Source organism: Entelurus aequoreus, linkage group LG05, assembly GCF_033978785.1.
Source record: "Entelurus aequoreus isolate RoL-2023_Sb linkage group LG05, RoL_Eaeq_v1.1, whole genome shotgun sequence".
NCBI classification, from domain to species: Eukaryota; Metazoa; Chordata; class Actinopteri; order Syngnathiformes; family Syngnathidae; genus Entelurus; species Entelurus aequoreus.
This window is the reverse complement of record NC_084735.1, coordinates 28,055,729-28,073,456: the sequence shown is the minus strand read 5'-3', so window position 1 is coordinate 28,073,456 and position 17,728 is coordinate 28,055,729. Positions and strand designations below refer to the sequence as shown.

Genomic DNA, 17,728 nt, shown 5'->3' with positions numbered 1-17,728 from the left:
GGGCTCTGGGAATCACTAATAAGCCGGAGTTCTTTGAACGCAGATTTCTTGCCGGGACATATGGTACAATACAATCGGCAAGATAGGCAGGAGCTTGACCGTGTAGTATTTTATACATAAGTAGTAAAACCTTAAAGTCGCATCTTAGGTGCACAGGAAGCCAGTGCAAGTGAGCCAGTATAGGCGTAATATGATCAAACTTTCTTGTTTTTGTCAAAAGTCTAGCAGCCGCATTTTGTACCAACTGTAATCTTTTACAGCCCTTTGAGACACTTGTGATTTAGGGCTATATAAATAAACATTGATTGATTGATAATGCTAGACATAGGGAGGCCCGAAAATAAAACCTTACAGTAATCGAGACGAGATGTAACGAAGGAATGGATTTCATCTCAGCATCGTTTGTGGACAAAATGGAACGAATTTTAGCGATATTACGGAGATGAAAGAAGGCCGTTTTAGTAACACTCTTAATGTGTGACTCAAACGAGAGAGTTGGGTCGAAGATAATACCTAGATTCTTTACTTGCTACACTGTTTAAAATTACAACTGTCGAGCATAGATCATAAATGCAACATCTGCATTTTAAGTTAGTTTATAAATCACATGAATAAATGTATAATAAATGCAAGTAGTATTTCATTAGAGTTGTTCCTGGACCTTTATTTAGGAATTGGTGGGAAAAGTCTGCAAAATCAGCCACCATGTATAAATATACAGTATATGCACAGAACTATATTTACTCAGTCATTTCCAGTAAATATGGGAACAAAACATTTGAATATAGCTTTTATTGAATAAACATGTTATGTGTTTAGTGTTGCAGTACAGTCCATAGCGTCTAATGCTTTAGTTGCTCCTCATGACGCTGCTGATCCAGCTGTTGTAGCGGCACACACGAGCATAGACGCTAGGGTGTCCCTTCATGGCACAATCGTAACCCCAGGAGACCACACCTTGAAGCTGACCGCTACACACCAGAGGACCGCCTGAGTCTCCCTGCAGACCAGATTTTGGTTTGTTATATAGGTGTTTTGTGCACATTTCGTGTTGTTAGGATTCAGGTCCAACTCACCTGGCAGCTGCTGGCGCCTCCTTGCATGAAACCAGAGCAGAGCATGTTCTGGGTGAATAGGTGGGGGTAGGCGTTCTTGCAGATCCTGTCATCAATGATGGGCTGTCTCAGACACTGCAGCCTGTCGGGGAAGTTGTCTGACGGGGAAGAAACAAAAACAATAGGTCCATCAACTTCAGGATCTTAAGGTACATTTGTGTAAGCGTAAAAATTATTACAAGACTACATTTTTAAAAGGACGTTATTTTAGGCCATCTCCACGCTTAATCACTGCGCAAATATGTCATACATCAAGCAGCAAGGAGGAGCTTTTGTAACCTGTAACCTGTGTTGCTGAAGAAAAGGGGGGTGCAACCAAGTGTTTTTTAATGTCATTCTCGCCATTTCCGGGTCTAAATTGGCTGTCAAAGTTTACCAACTTGTCAGAATACGTCCTCGTTCTTCTATTTCCAGGTGAGAGGCATGATTTATGATCTACAATAAAGGAAACAGTTCACCAGTCGATCGTGTCAACATTGGCACGCGAGCTTGAGATCACGGCACCGTTATAGTTTGTCTGTGTTAGCGCTTAGAACAACAATATCACAAATACTTGGTTAGTATTCAAGTCACAATATGTAAATGGAGTATTTTTGGCGCTTTTTGCATGTTTTTTTTATTGGATTTTATGGGCGGAATAGAGGACCTCCCTTTGGCTCTGCTGCAAGCAAACTTTTATTTACGAGTTAGAATGCATAAAAAAATACATCCGTCGTAATTTTTTTCATGATTGTGAACGATAGGCAAAATTCCAAAAAGCATGCAGTTCCCCTTTAAGTTGCAATAAAAAATGAGATTATACCTTTGAGTACTCGTATTGATTCCCAGGTACCAGGTATTTGTACCGTATTAGTTCAATTGTGAAAGGACTTTTAATCCAATATAGCAGGCCTGGGCAATTATTTTGACTCGGAGGGCAAAATTTGGAGAAGAAAATGTGTCTGGGGCCGGTATATCTATTTTTAGGAACACTAATAAAAAACCTCACAATAATGTCTGATTGAATGCTAAAAAACCTTATGACAGACCACCTTAAAAACAGGATATAATTTTATTTTTTTTTACTGAATGAGACACCCAGAATGTACATGAAAATAAAGAATGTGGGATTTACAATATTAACTATGACCGATAAAACACTGAATATTGACAACATATGAACGTCACACACCCTCTCGATCGACATATTTTACAATCAAGCGAAACGCAACAAAAATGCAACAAACACAGCAAAATATGAACGTGAAGAGTAAAAAAAAAAAAAACACCTACAATCTGATATATCACTAAGCTTTAGAACTTTGTTGTAAAAATCTCCTTCCGCGTCTGTCCCTGACACCCGCATTTTAGGCTGGCCGCTCTGGAAACACTTTTTGGAAACGTTCCCCACCCACAGTGCTTGGTGCCTCGTCTGAGCTGTTGAGACTTAGATTAACATAGTAAGTAGTATATCATGCAAAAGTACAGATTCCAACCATTGAAATACTTTGTATAGTTCAAGACTTACGGTCATTTGAAAACATCACTGCACATCATAATGGCAGCTACAGTTTCCATCTTAAAGATATATAAAGCTTAACCCCTCGGCCTTAATTTGCTCAAGTCTGCAATATATTAATGCTGCCTGAAGCTGAACCAATCAGGCAGTGTTCTTGTGGTCCGAATGTTGCTCTCCAATTGGCAACCTTGACCCATCCTCCTTGTGTAGGCGTCACAGCCCGACTTCCTGTAACCCTCAGCAGCTTCAAGCCTATCAGACGGCTCAAGGATTCCTCTGCCACGATACTGAACATCACGCTTTGAGTGGTTTAGCCAATATTACTGAAATATTGTATTTTTATGACTGAAAATGTTTCATTTAGGCTTTAAAAGTCCATGAATCTATTTTCTACCGCTTGTCCCTCTCTGGGCCGTAGAGGTGCTGGAGCCTATCCCAGCTGCATTCGGGCAGAAGGCAGGGTACACCCTTATATTTGTTATATTAGGTATGTAAGGCTTTGACTTACTGCCGTTTGCAGCCATATTGCCCCATCCGGACACCAGGCAGTTCTCATCAGCCACGGGGCAGCGTGAGGGTAGCGGGATGGTCTGAACGTAGTTGTTGAGGGCGGCGGGTCGGCTCAGCTTGATGAGCATGATGTCGTTGTCCAGGTTGTAGCTGTTGTACTGAGGATGCTTGATCAGCTTGGCAGAGTCGATCCACTGCTCGGTGCCTTCGTTGGCGGCGATATTGTGCTCACCCAGACGCACCTGGATGCGGCTGAGGTGCACGATCACGTGATCAGCGCCAGGTTATGTGTACGCAGTTCCGAGTAGGTGATGCACTCACGACTTGTAGCAGTGGGCGGCAGAGACCACCCACTGGCTGGAGATGAGGGATCCTCCGCAGAAGTGGTAACCGGCATTCAGAGACACCTGATAGGGCACAGAGTGACGGGAGCACTCGGAGCCTCCCACGACCTTATCGTCATTCTCAGCAGCAGCAACTGCAACAAAAAGGGTTAACAGAAATTTTACCAACATGCCTCGAGATGCTACTAGTGGAAAGTCACTATTTGCATTAATAATACTCCTAACACAATTATTATTATATGAGACATTTATCATAATAAAATAACTTAATTGTGGAAAAAAATAATCAAAGTTTACCGCTTGTCCCTCTCAGGGTCGAGGTGGGGTGGGGGGCTGGAGCCTATCCCAGCTGCAATCGGGCGGAAGGCAGGGTGCAGCCTGGACAAGTTGCGACCTCATATTTTTATATAATATAATATAAAAATCCATCCATTTTCTACTGCTTGTCCTTCTTGGGGTTGCTGGAGCCTATCCCAGCTGCACTCGGGCAGAAGGCAGGGTACACCCTGGACAAGTCCCCACTTCATATTTTTATATAATACAATATAAAAATACTATCCTACATAAAATAAAAAGGTTGAGCATATTTAACTATTAAACATTTGCAGGAAAAAACTTTTAATCTGGTATCTAGAACACCTACAACATTTTTTTTTATTGAACTAAAGCTCCTTGGGATATTTAATAAAGGCTTTTAAGCATCGTTAGGTCTGTGCATGATAACATAAGACGTTAAAAGGTGTATGTCTTACATGCTGCTCCAAGCAAAGCAAGGAAAATTAAGGCCTTCATGTCTTCTGCCTGGAAGTCAGAGAAAGAGCAGGCGCCGGTGGTGCTTAAATACCCGACACGCTCAAGGTCGATGTGATGTGGGGGCAGAAAAAAAAAAGGTGCATTCTGGGAAAACAAGCATATGGCAGAAAAGACCTTGAGTGATATCAAAAGTAGCCTGATGGGATCTTGGTCTTGCAAGCTGGAGTGTTATGCAATTATGAAGCAGCGTAAACATTGACAAAAAGTTTGGCAATGGCAAAGTTCAAACCTTTTTACTCGTTTTTGATGATGAATCTCCTGAGAAAACAAAAACACTGACACGGCGATGTCAATTTGAAACTTACAAAAGGTTTATTGAACTTAAATAAAAACAACAGAACGTAGGTAGAAAAATACTTAACAGGTTTAGAAAGCATTTTATATAACTATGTACAGTGGAGGATGTAAAAGGAAAGGAAGAAAAATGTTGACCTAGTATGGAAAACGATATGAACAGCTTTTAGGAAGTGGGCGGAGTCAAACTTGTAACCACTAAATATAAGATTTAGACCTATTTGGACGAAGCCAAATAAATCAAATATAGTTAGTATGAACTCTACTTAGTAATGCAGGTATATCAAAGTTAGATGTCAGTATTTGCTTCATTTACTTGGAATGACAACAGAGCCAGTTAAAAATTGAACAAAATAACTCAAGACTCCATTTTTAGTCAGTCTTCTACATACCAAAAACAAAAGTGTGTTGTAATATATACATTTATTGTTCAAATATACAAAAAAAGAGGATTTCCAAGATTCGGCTTAAGGGACAGTGCAGAGCATCATATTTATTGAGGCAAGAAACTCTTCCCTAACTTACACACATTAAAACGACGACCAACAAGACGGCAACTGCGGGATAAAAGCATTTTGGGTTGTGTGACTTCGAAATAAAAATGGTGAAATGGGTTGGAGAGACCACCAATAAAACACATTAGGTGAACGTCACCAGCATCTTCATTGAAGAAAAACACCCACAGAAAAAGGAGAGGAAAAAAGCAAATAATAAAGGGTGAGCTTGGAGTTGAAATTGCAGAAAACAAAAAGAGGACTGAGTCAAAGCAAAGTGCTGAATAAATATTTCCCTGCAACCTTGCCTTTGTGGAAAGATGAGTGGATGGAAACCATGAGTTCCTGGTTGGTTGTTCCAGCAATTGATGGGAAGTAGTCTTCATCTGAGATAAGACATGTGGCTCCATGTGACAGAGGTGTACCTTCAACATTCCATCTGCTCAATTGAGGAAGTGGCGGCAGCGGCGCGTCCCGCAGTTGCAGTGCAGCTTGCTCTCAGCGTCCTCAATGGGGAACTTGTAGTCGTACGTCAGCTCCTCGCCGCGATAGATCTTGCGCAGGGCGAAGATGACGATGTGCTTGCGGCCATCCACGTTGATGACTCGCGAGTAGCAATTGGGCTCGCACGAGTGGTTGATGAAGCGCCCCGCGTTGCCCTGCATGGTGGCGTCCACCACGTCAAAGTCGTCGATGCGGAACATGTAGCAGCCGATGCCCTGGTGAAAAGAGGGAGGTTGGTGATCAGCGCTCGTAAGATTGCTATGGTATATTGTGTTGTAGCTGTGGCTGTATGCAAGCTCCTGTTCTTTTTTGATCAACTTCAAAAAACGGCAGTACAGTAATCCCTCATTTATTGCTACGGCCTCGATAAATGAATTTCCGCAAAGTACAAATCATTGATTATAAACAGTGATCTGCAAATACATTTTAATAAATGTCATTATTAGGGAAAGTAAGTGTGTTACTACGAAAAAAAAACTTGAAATATCTGGCATATGCAGTCAAGAGACGTTGCATGAGAGCAGTGTGTGTGTATAGCTTTAAAAGGTGGTGCCTTTTGCCAAGTGATGTGTGATGCCAGCGAAAGTGCACTCATACAGAGTAGCATTTTAGCTCTGATGTGTTTGTAAGCTTAGCAGTGGAATTTTGCAGGCAGTGACATCAGCTCTGTTGAATCTTTTTACTGGATTGTGTTAGCGCTAGTTAAAAAAGAGATTAACTGTGCTTCGATGGGGTATTGTAGGACTGCAAGCTTGTCACTTCTTTGATTTGTTGTTCATTATTTCCTCATAGTAGTGTGTAAACTTACTGTGTGATGTTGCTTATTCCTATTTGATAGGAAGTTCATTTTAGTGTGGTGCTGGTTGTTGCTTTCTTTAGTAAAAAGTTACTTCCTGCATTGAACTTACTATGCTTCTAATGCGGTCAACCACATCAAAATAGCATTCACGTTACATAAAACCCACATCCATCGGTAACATCGTTGTAACGTACGTATAATTAATTTGAATAAAGTATATAACAGTTTTCCTAATACTGACCATAAAACAAATATTTTTACAGCCAGTGCATAAAAACCAGTGTACTACTACTTAATGCATTTTTCAGCAAGATCTGATTGGTTTGGTCTCATCTAGTGGCCAATACTACTGTAGTATTGATATTTTTAGTCCATTTACGGCATGGCGTGGTGGGTAGAGCAGCCGTGCCAGAAACGTGAGGGTTCCAGGTTTGCCCCCCGCTTCTTGCCATCCAAATCACTGCCGTTATGTCCTTGGACAAAGACACTTCACCCTTGCCCCCAGTGCCGCTCACACTGGTGAATGAATGATGGGTGGTAGTCAGAGGGGCCGTACGCACAAATTGGCAGCCACGCTTCCGCCAGTCTACTCCAAGGTAGCTGTGGCTACAAATGTAGCTTACCACCACATATTGTGAATGAATGATGGGTTCTCACTTCTCTGTGAGCGCTTTGAATAGTGGATAGAAAAGCGCTAAATAAATCTAATCCATTATTATTATTATTCTTGTTACACACTACTGTGGATCATTAAAGTTTTTGTGAGTCTAACTTTATTTAGCTATTGTTATGCTTGAAAATGCTTGATTTAAGGCAAACATTTTGTAGAATATGCTTAAAAAAATTATATACAATCTGCGATGTGGTAAAACCACAATATTTAAAGCGTTATGTGGCGAAGAACGACTGTAGCTGCATTTTAAGTATGATGAGCAGATTTATCTACCTACTACTTTTAAAACGTTTGTTCTGATGCATGTTACACTTGCCATACTGTTGTTTACAATAAACCCATTCTTAGTGTTATCTACAACACTGGTTCTATTGTGTTGTGTAATATACTTTTAATGAATTACCAAGAGGTCAAAGAGATCAGAATTTTCCTTTTCACTTTCTCATTCATTCATAATTATTATTCAAATTGTTATGAGTTCTGTCTTCAATGATAGTCTGCTTGCAATCAACGCGCCATCCTTTATGCGGTTTAATTAAATAAACACCTCACATTCAAACATAATTACTGCAATTGCCAGTGAGTATGAATAAATGTACTCACTTTGCTGTCATAATATTTCTCCCGCTTATCTGTCAGGACAGCGCGGATGACGGTGCCAGCGTACTCGATCACCATTTCTCCGGCTTCTATGTTCCTCTTGCAGAAAAGGCCTCGGCCATGAATTAAAGACCTGCCAAAAACAAAGTAGATTAAATACAGTTCTTCCTTCTATGTTGCGGTTCAATTTAATTTGATTTATTATACCTGTAAACGCCGACTGCTTCTTTGGAAGTTTTCTCCAGGTGTCGGAATCTCATGGCCATGGGAAGCTCACTGCTGGTGGCTCGCCTATTCAGAGTGGGACATGTTAACAAAAAAACAGATGTAATTTTGTAGTCTAGTCATCACTTTCTATTTAATGTGCATCTGGAAAGTATTCAGTGCTTGGATTTTTCCACCGTTTTGTTATGTTACAGCCTTTTTCAAAATGGAATACATTCAATTTTGTCCTCCAAATTCTACACACATACCCCATAATGTGAATATTTTTTATTTATTTTGCAAATGTATTAAAAATAAAAAACTGAGAAATCCCACGTATTCAAAGGCTGTATTTGCCAATAAGCTCAAAAGTGATTTCAGGTGCATCCTGTTTCAACTGATTATCCAGGAGATGTTCCTACATCTTTAATTGGAGTCCCCCTGTGGTATATTCAGGTGGTTGGACATGATTTGGAATGGCACACACCTGTCTACATACAGTATAAAGTCCCAAGCATGGCAGAGCACAAACCAGGAATGAGGTCGAAGGAATTGTCGGTAGACCTCCAAGACAAGATTGTTTTGAGGCACAAATCTGGGGAAGGGTACAGACAAATATCTGCTGCTTTGAAGATCCTAATGAGCACAATAGCCTCCATCATCCATAAATGGAAGCAGTTTGGACCCATTGGTCCGTCTAAACTGAGCGATCGAGAGAGAAGGGTCCTAGTCAGAGAGGTGACCAAGAACCCTTTAGTCACTCTGCCAGAGCTACAGCGTTCCTGTGGAGAGAAGAGAACCTTACAGGACAAACATCTCTGCAGTAATCAGGCCTGTATAGTAGAGTGGCCAGACGGAAGCCATTCCCTATTAAAAAGCACATGGCTGGCAGCCTTGAGTTTGCCAATTTGCACATGAAAGACTCAGATCATGAGGAACAAAATTCTCTAGTCTAATGAGACAAAGACTGAACTCTTTGGCTCGAATGCCAGGCGTCATGTTGGGGGTAAACCAGGCACCGCTCATCACCAGACCAATACAATCAGTGAAGAGTGGTGGTGGCAGCATCATGCTGTGGGGATGTTTTTCAGCGTCAGGAACTGGGATACTCGTTAGGATAGAGGGAAAGATAAATGCAGCAAGTTACAGAGACATCCTGGATGAAAACCTGCTCCAGGGCGCTCTTGAACTCAGACTGGGGTGACCGTTAATTTTTTAGCAGGATAACGACCCTCAGCACCCAGCCAAGACATCAAAGGAATGGCTTCAGGACAACTCTGTAAATGTCCTTGAATAGCCCAGTAAGATCCCAGACTTGAATCCAATTGAACATCTCTGGAGAGATTAGAAAATAGCTGTGCACTGACACTTCCCATTCAACCTGATGGAGCTTGAGAGGTGCTGCAGAGAGGAATGGGCGAAACAGCCCAAACATAGGTGTGCCAAGCTTGTGGCATCGTATTAAAAAATACTTCAGAATGCAATGGCTGCCAAATGTGCATCAAAAAAGTACTGAGCAAAGGCCGTGAGTACATGTGATTTTTGTTTTTTATCTTTAATAACATTTGCAAAGATTTCTAAAAAAAACCAGAATATTATCGAGTATTGTGTTTAGAATGTTGAAGCCTAAAATGATTTTACTCTATTTTGGAATGAGGCTGTAACATAGGGCTAGGCGAAGGCCATATCTCAATATTTTTAGGCCATGTCACGATACACGATATATATCTCAATATTTTGCCTTAGCCTTGAATTAACACTTGATGCATATAATCGCACCAGTATGATGATTCTGTGTCTACATTGAAACATTCTTGTCACATACTAAATAAATATATGCTAATTTTAAACTTTCACGCAGAGAGAGAAATCACAACTAAGTCAATTTGCCAAAACTGTATTTATTGAACAGTTATTAAGCAGTGGCACAAGATGACATATCAAAACAACACTAAATTAAAGTGCACTTCTTGTACAGAACGCCACTACAATAGTTTAAAACAAATAAAGTGCACTTTTGTGCATGATGTCACACAAGATATTTCAATGACTGTCAAATAAAAATTAGCTGCATAATAGGAAATCAAATAGTGTATGTCCTTCGCTATGTGGTAGGTTTCTGCGGACGTTACCTCCTTCTGTTGACTATTTTTTTCATACGGTGTTGATCTGGAAATGGTTGCTTCGGCATTTTGTGGGTGTGGCACCGAACGGAGATGTCGACATGCGGAGTTTCAAGCACTCTTCATTCTCTAGCGGGTGACTTTTCAAATGATGCTCCAAATAAGCAGTACTGCTACATTTTGTAGCAACGCTTTTGCCGCATACTTAACATATTACGGTTGTCTATTCGACATCTTCCCGCTTGAAGCCAGACCACCGCCAGACGATGGACCCTGTGCTGTTTTTCTTGGGAATTAATTATTCCTTCATTTGTTACCAGATTCTCACCTTCTTTCTCTCCTATTACCACTTGCACCACTCCGCTTACACCACCTGCCACAACTAACGTTAGCTACCTCTCTGCTCCGCGAGAGCGTATGACATTGCACGCGTGACTGTATGTGACATATGTAACAAGGTGCGCTTGTTTTATGTCTCTGTGAGAAGGAGAGACAAGAAAGAGTGAGAAAAGCCTGTAGTTTAATGCCCGCAGCTAAAAGCAACTGTGTGTGAACGTATACTCGAATATCACGATAGTCATTTTCTATATCGCAGAGACAAACCCGCGATATATCGAGTATATTCTATATATCGCCCAGCCCTACTGTAACATAACAAAATGTAAAAAAAAAGAAAAGAAAAAAAAGTGAAGCACTGTGAATACTTTTAGATGCACTGTACTTGCTTGGGAGATGGCCTAACCTGGACGACTTGAGCGGGAATTCATCCTCCTCTTCATCATACAGGCCAACTATGTCAGGAAGTGCTCTGTGCTGAGAAGCCAGGAAGTTGAACATATCAAATGTTGCTTTCCTAATGACAGAAACACAAGTCTTTAGAGATGTACAAGACAAGCTGAGCTGTTACGTAATTTCAAGAGCAGAATACCGCGTGTAGACTTCAGCCCGGGCGCAGCCGCTTGGGTTAAGTGGAAGCTCTTCCTCGATGTTGTCGCATCGGTGGAATCGGAAGCGGTAGCTCTTGCAATTGGCGGCGCCCTGCAGCTGCTCCAGCAGAAAAATGACGGCGTCGTGGACCACGCCGAGCACCCGCGGCCCGCACATGATGCCCAGAGGCAGCTGCTTCATGTGGAAGTCCGCCCGGGCATCCAGAACGCCCTCGATGACGGCACGCCAAGCGACTGAAAGGGCGACAAAGATTTTTCGACACAGAATTGACAGTATGGTGCACTTTAGGTTACCAGAGCAGTTCTCACCCTCCATACTGTTGGCTTTAACACAGAAGCCATCATCACTGGTGATTTCAAAACGCAGGTGAGGCTGGTTTGTGTAGGTTCTCTTTCTGTGTTTGGGCAAAGGGACCTCATCCTCTGAACTACCGCCTAACAAAGTAAATACAATATAATTTACATTTTATTACTGCAGTGCAAAAAAACAGCATTCATAGCGAGAACAAACCTGCAACAGGCTCCCAATCAGAGAGGTTACCATGGTGAGCACTGACCCACGTGTGCGCCCTACCTTGAGTAGCTGGTGAAGGAGCAGGTCGAATCTCTAACTTAGCATGCCTGAGGAAAAGGAACAATCACATGTATTTGTACACAGAAAGAGAAGTAATATACTGTTGAAACGTAAAAAATAGATTATCATTCAAAGGTTTATACCAGCAATTAGATTTACAAGATGAACTAACATATGTCATAGGCTGATAACATCAGTGTTTCCCACACATTTCTTTTATTTGTGGCGGCCCGCCACAAAAGAATTACGTCCGCCACAAATAGATTTAAAAAAAAAATATATATTATTATTATTTCTTTTTTTGTCCTGTCCAGCTTCTCAGGCAAATCATATAGTTGATGTAGATGCCCGTATAGGCTGTTCAGATTTACTTTACAAAAGAGAAGTGTAGGATACTTCTCTTGTTGCCTTATTTGTATTTGACCACTACTGTTTTCTGTTTATTTGTTACTGACTGTGGCAGGACACCTCTGCCTCTGTTTCACTCTATGTTGCTGGTAAATAATATGCTTGTAGTAGTAGGCTAAAGTTAAATTATTTAGTATGCACTAATTAAAGGGGCAGAGCTTTAAGAGACATTTTAGCTTTTATATTTTATAAGATATATTTTTTGTAAGAACCACAATTAATAAATATATTTCAGTGAATAACTTATTGTTCAAATCTGTATATAAATATGTACATAAAGTGTTGTAATTATACTGTAAAATGGATGGATGGATGGATGGACGTTTAAATGGTAAATGGGTTGTACTTGTATAGCGCTTTTCTACCTTTTTTTTTTAAGGAACTCAAAGCGCTTTGACACTATTTCCACATTCACCCATTCACACACACACACTGATGGCGGGAGCTGCCATGCACGGCGCTAACCAGGTGAAGTGTCTTGCTCAAGGACACAACGGACGTGACTGGGATGGTAGAAGGTGGGGATTGAACCAGTAACCCTCAGATTGCTGGCACGGCCACTCTCCCAACTTCGCCACGACGTCCCGTTTTCAAAACAAAACTGCTATTATTAATTAGTAAGTATACATTTTTTTAGCCTTTTTAGAGAAAATCATATCATTGTAGTAAATTATACAAATTACTTGATGTCATGGTGACCACGCCCATAGCCACGCCCCCACCGCCACAGGTATCTTGGCAGTTTATGGGAAACACTGAACATGCAACTCAAGATATTTCAAGTCTTCTTTTGATATAATATGGTTTATGGCTTACCGTTTATGAAAACCTCTAATCGAAAATCTCAAAACTTTGGGTAAAAAAACTAAGCCATGATCATCAAAATTATAACAAAAAAGGCTTGGCGTATTTCAATTTGTATGTAATGAGTTTATATTAGAGCTGGGCGATATGACTGAAAACTGTATCAGAGTTTAAGTGTTTTACTGCATATTGGTCGATATTGATAATTATTTATATTTTTTAATACCTATCGAAAAAAACGGCAAGGTGAAAAATATATTAAATGTTAACATTTGTATGTGAAATTTATAGGTGCAATATGATGTGCCCTATATAACACAATCGTGTTATTAACACTAAAACAACGTACACAGTAACACACGTGTAGTCATACATATAAACACAGTGCTGTCATGTAACTCCACATTGTCCTTCAAATAAACAAATACAAATAGGGAACGGACGAGGGTTGAAAAGAAATGGGATGAGCGCTGTTTTTTGTTTTTTTTAAATCCAAAAAACTACCATACTGTCAAGGTGACTTTTCCTGTTTTATTGACAATTTATCCGCTCTCTGCAGCCTTCCTTTTTAAGTTCCTCTTCTCACTCCATGCAAAGGATCAACAGCGAGATGACGCAACGAAACCAATAGTTGATACGGTTACCTGATTGGCTGTTAGCGTCTCCCTCCCATTGCTTAGTGATCGCTTTCTGCTTTGCCCATAGCCGAGTACCTTTGTTCATGCAACAAACCTTGCTTTGAAACTTCCGGATTCTTTCGACCAAAATAAAAAAATAAAATAAATGAATACATACATAAACCAAAAATATATATTTCGAACGTTTTATGAAATCACATTTTCTATTACGTGTCTACAGCCATTAGGGTTGTACGGTATACCGGTACTAATAAAAGTACTGCGGTACTAATTAATTGGAAACGTTACTATACTGCTTTTTTAAAAATACCGGTACCATTTCATCATCTGCATGATGCTGTGCGGCGGTGACTATAGAGCCGAGGCACATGATGTTGTGTGTCAAAACGCACACAAGCAATAACATTGAAGAGAGGAAAAATGGCAAAAAAAATTCTACTGGTTAATAAAGAGGGTGTGTGAAGCGCAATATGGAGGTATTTGGGCTTCAAAACTAATGATAAAGGTCACTATAAAACACGCCTCGCCAAACGTGGCAATTAGTATTGCCACCTTTGCTTCGAACATTTAAATAATAAGCATTCAGATCTGCACAAGGAGTTATAAAGACTGACAGGTAATCATTAGCTGTTACACCTTTCCTGCTGTTCGGCTCCCATTTAGACCGTAGTCTAGAAGCACAGGGCAGATGTTCCCTCCAGAGCCGATGTTTTCGTCGGGGGTAACACCCTTCACTTTATCCCGCAATGGTCTGCTAAGCTCTGATTTCGGGTCAGAATGATGAGGCAACAATCACTTTATTATTAGTTTTGCAGAACACAACCAAACGCTTTCATCACTCTACTGCGCAGTGCACGTTGCACACTCTACCTCTCTCTCTCTACTCACTCACATCACTCACCCAACCCATATATAACCACATTCTTGCAAAAACACATATTGTACGCTACGGTCATAAGTAAATCAGCTCCTCTGTTGTGCACATGTAAATACGTAGATGCGCACACAGCTGCTTGGCTTAATGCAAAATATTAGCGTAGTTAAAACCGCCCAATTAGAGTCAACTAATGCATGTGACGATGTGGCGCTGTTGGGAGAGTGGCCGTGCCAGCAACCTGAGGGTTCCTGGTTCAATCCCCACCTTCTACCAACCTTGTCATGTCCGTTGTGTCCTTGAGCAAGACACTTCACCCTTGCTCCTGATGGGTCGTGGTTAGGGCATTGCATGGCAGCTCCCGCCATCAGTGTGTGAATGTGTGTGTGTGTGAATGTGGAAATAGTGTCAAAGTGCTTTGAGTAGCTTGCAGGTAGAAAAGCGCTATACAAGTATAACCCATTTACCATTTAAATGACTGAATTTTGTAACAAATTCCTTCAATTTGTGTTACCTACGACATGGCTTATCTGTGTACTTTTATACATAGTTTTGTTTTTAGTATTTACTAATATTTGTATTTTCCTTAAAGCACAAACCAGGAGTGGCAACCATAAATTATGAATAATTTAATATAATGTCAAAGCTTTTTTATTCTGTACTAACCTAATCCTTAATTATGGCAGACGATATGTAATATATCAAATTGTAAATTTTTCACCTTTTAATTTTTAACCATCTAAAATTGTTCTTTGAGTGCAATAGGAAACATATGTTTAATATATTATAAGATTTTCTGTTAAAATAAACTTAATGACATTTTTTGTAGTTCCCTTTATTTAGAAAAGTATCGATATACATTTTGGTTACCGGTACCAAATTATTGGTATTGGGACAACCCTATTAGCTATATATACTGTATATGTTTTATCAGCCCAGGCCTAATTTATATCACATACTTCTTTCACATTTGACGTTGAATGAATTAACTTTTGCATTTATTTCTAATTTTTGGAGTTCCATGTAAGCTGAACTGACCTTGAAGAAGTTGGAGGAGTAATTCTCAACATTAGAGGTTTGGTTGAACTTTCCTCGTTGGGATGGTTTTTCAGAGGCGGAGCTTGTCTTTTCACACCACTGCAAGGAAAAACACTTACGTTAACTGGCTCCACACTGTCCCCTGACCTACCAAGCACACCAGCACTGTTAGCAACAAGAGGTGCAGATACAAGAACCCATTTCCACTTTCTGCCATTATAATACAGCTCAGAGGATAGCTTTGTAAATACAATTTAAAAACCTGGCTTTACTACACATCTGAAAATTAGAGTTCTGTCAACTATTCCTCAACTCACTACAGAAGTGGCGCTGCAAGTTTTTTTCCCCCCAGAAAAGGAGCTAAACTAGCATTAAGTTCAAATTATATTTGTAAATTAATGTTAGCAGATAGGTTCACATAACTATGCTAGCACTGCTAATGTGTGTTAGTATTACCGTATGTTGTTGTATGTGATATATGACATCTGCTATATAGGGACAAGTGTAGGGCTATAGTGAATATGTAATAAATGGATTAACACAGTCGCACTTTTTTCAACATACCTGTGCACTTAGTTCACACTGTGCATGGCCAAACAGCTCATTAGCATTAAAGCTACAGAAACATTAAACAGCACATACCCATTAGGACTTAGAAAAACATATTTTACATTTCTAAATGTATTAGATAGAACATTTCCAATACTACACAAATACTAATATGATGAGGTCCAGTGTTGGGACTAACGCGTTACTTTGTAACGGCGTTAGTTTCGGCGGTAACTCGTAATCTAACGCGTTATTTTTTATATTCAGTAACTCAGTTACCGTTACTCCATGATCCGTTACTGCGTTATTTTACGTTATTTTTTATGTAGTATCGGCTAGAAACTGAAGATCTGAGTGTGTTTTGTGGCAGCGCTGCGGTGGAAAAGAAAGGGCGTACGTGCTTTCTGTGGGTGGGGGCGGGGAGGACTCCCATACCGTAGTTGAGGGGCGCAGGGGGGACGTTCCTTCGGGGCTAACAACCTTCACTTTACCCGAAAGTGGTCTTTACAGCTGAGGGTGAATGACGAGGCCGGCGGTTTGTTGCAACTTTGTGACTTTATTGGACGCAGCCATCAACCAAGCTAGAGAGAGCACCTGCAAGCACTCACTGTCGCCGCTCCCTCACTCACTGACGTCCCTCACCCACATGCTGTCATATCTTAAAGGGCCACACACACACACACACACACACACACACACACACACACACACACACACACACACACACACACACACACACACACACACACACACACACACACACACACACACACACACACACACACACACACACACACACACACACACACACACACACACACACACACACACACACAAACGCTACTATCATAACAACTAACAAGACATCAAGGCGAAGCCAAGAGTCGATTTTTTTTAACAAGGAGAAATTCTCAATACTTTTCTTTTGTCGAGCACAAAGAAAATAACATTTTAGTTAAATGTAAGTTGTGTCTTGGATCAAATATCCTATCTACTTCAAGTTAAAGTTAAAGTGCCATTATGTTGCAGCTATTTAAAATAGTTTTGTCAATTTGTTCTGGCCTGAAATAAATTGGCCTTTGAAACATATCTTTGTCTTTGTGTGTTGTATGTAGACCACATTGTTTGTGTGTTGTATGTAGACCACATTGCTTAGCAGAGTTCAGTGATGCAAATGCATGTCAAGTTGATCAACAGATTGTATTATTCTCCAGTGCAATAACAGTACTGAAATGAAGGCTAAAGGGCATTAATGGGAGCTTTTAAAAAAGAAAAGAAAAAAAGAAGTAACTAAATAGTTACTTTTCAAAGTAACGCATTACTTTTTGGTGTAAGTAACTGAGTTAGTAACTGAGTTACTTTTGAAATGAAGTAACTAGTAACTATAACTCATTACTGGTTTTCAGTAACTAACCCAACACTGATGAGGTCTCTGATTACTTATGTTTACATTCATAAAAGTTACGTTATATATTTATAAAAATTACGTTAATCAGTCCCTACAGGAATTTGCGATGTTGCGATATTCATACATTTATATACACATATATATACATTAAATATACAGTATATATAATATATATATCCATCCAATTTTTACCGCTTGTCCCTCTTGGGGTCATGGGGGTGCCGCTGCATTCGGGCGGAAAGTGGGGTACACCCTGGACGAGTTGCCACCCTCATCGCAGGGCCAACACAGATAGACAGACAACATTCACACTCACATTCACACACAAGGGCCAATTTAGTGTTGCCAATCAACGTATCCCCAGGTGCATGTTTTTGGAGAAAAACCAGCAACAATACTTTATTTACATTCCGGAACCTGTATACCCAAGCTGTAGTGACAGTTTATCTAGCGTAGTATTACATCATCTTGCGACAGCTATCTACGGCATTAGCCGTAAGCTATCTACAGCTAGAGG

General features: G+C 40.3%; 2 protein-coding genes across 7 annotated transcripts in view; both read right to left on the bottom strand.

Annotated features, from left to right (window-relative positions):
- Positions 1-777: 777 nt before the first annotated feature.
- Positions 778-4,333, bottom strand: LOC133650401 (trypsin-like). The gene is made up of 5 exons (XM_062047603.1): positions 4,220-4,333; positions 3,445-3,601; positions 3,122-3,375; positions 1,077-1,213; positions 778-1,000 (listed from the first exon to the last, which is right to left on the bottom strand). Exons 1-5 carry the CDS (start codon positions 4,257-4,259, stop codon positions 851-853), a joined length of 738 nt encoding a protein of 245 aa, XP_061903587.1. The 5' UTR covers positions 4,260-4,333; the 3' UTR covers positions 778-850.
- Positions 4,334-4,569: 236 nt separating this feature from the next.
- Positions 4,570-17,728, bottom strand: part of kmt2ba (lysine (K)-specific methyltransferase 2Ba) — an 87,261-nt gene continuing 74,102 nt past the window's right edge. For 3 of the 6 annotated variants that reach the window (XM_062047596.1, XM_062047598.1, XM_062047602.1), the window contains exons 29-36: positions 15,255-15,353; positions 11,430-11,539; positions 11,228-11,353; positions 10,900-11,152; positions 10,714-10,824; positions 7,852-7,935; positions 7,648-7,777; positions 4,570-5,787 (exon numbers count right to left, since the gene is read on the bottom strand). In XM_062047596.1, coding sequence (XP_061903580.1) covers positions 5,512-5,787; positions 7,648-7,777; positions 7,852-7,935; positions 10,714-10,824; positions 10,900-11,152; positions 11,228-11,353; positions 11,430-11,539; positions 15,255-15,353 — 1,189 coding nt within the window. In that variant the 3' untranslated portion in view covers positions 4,570-5,511. The remainder of the gene's footprint in view (positions 5,788-7,647; positions 7,778-7,851; positions 7,936-10,713; positions 10,825-10,899; positions 11,153-11,227; positions 11,354-11,429; positions 11,540-15,254; positions 15,354-17,728) is intronic. The other 3 variants (XM_062047599.1, XM_062047601.1, XM_062047600.1) reach the window with 3 other exon arrangements.

What these genes read in the sequence shown, in the direction of transcription:
- LOC133650401 (XM_062047603.1), bottom strand. Translation starts at nt 4,259, where the DNA reads ATGAAGGCCTTAATTTTCCTTGCTTTGCTTGGAGCAGCAT. An exon ending in TGCTTTGCTTGGAGCAGCAT is followed by an intron (nt 3,602 to 4,219) that starts GTAAGACATACA and finishes TTTTTGTTGCAG; the next exon opens with TTGCTGCTGCTGAGAATGAC. An exon ending in GAGGCGCCAGCAGCTGCCAG is followed by an intron (nt 1,001 to 1,076) that starts GTGAGTTGGACC and finishes TCTGGTCTGCAG; the next exon opens with GGAGACTCAGGCGGTCCTCT.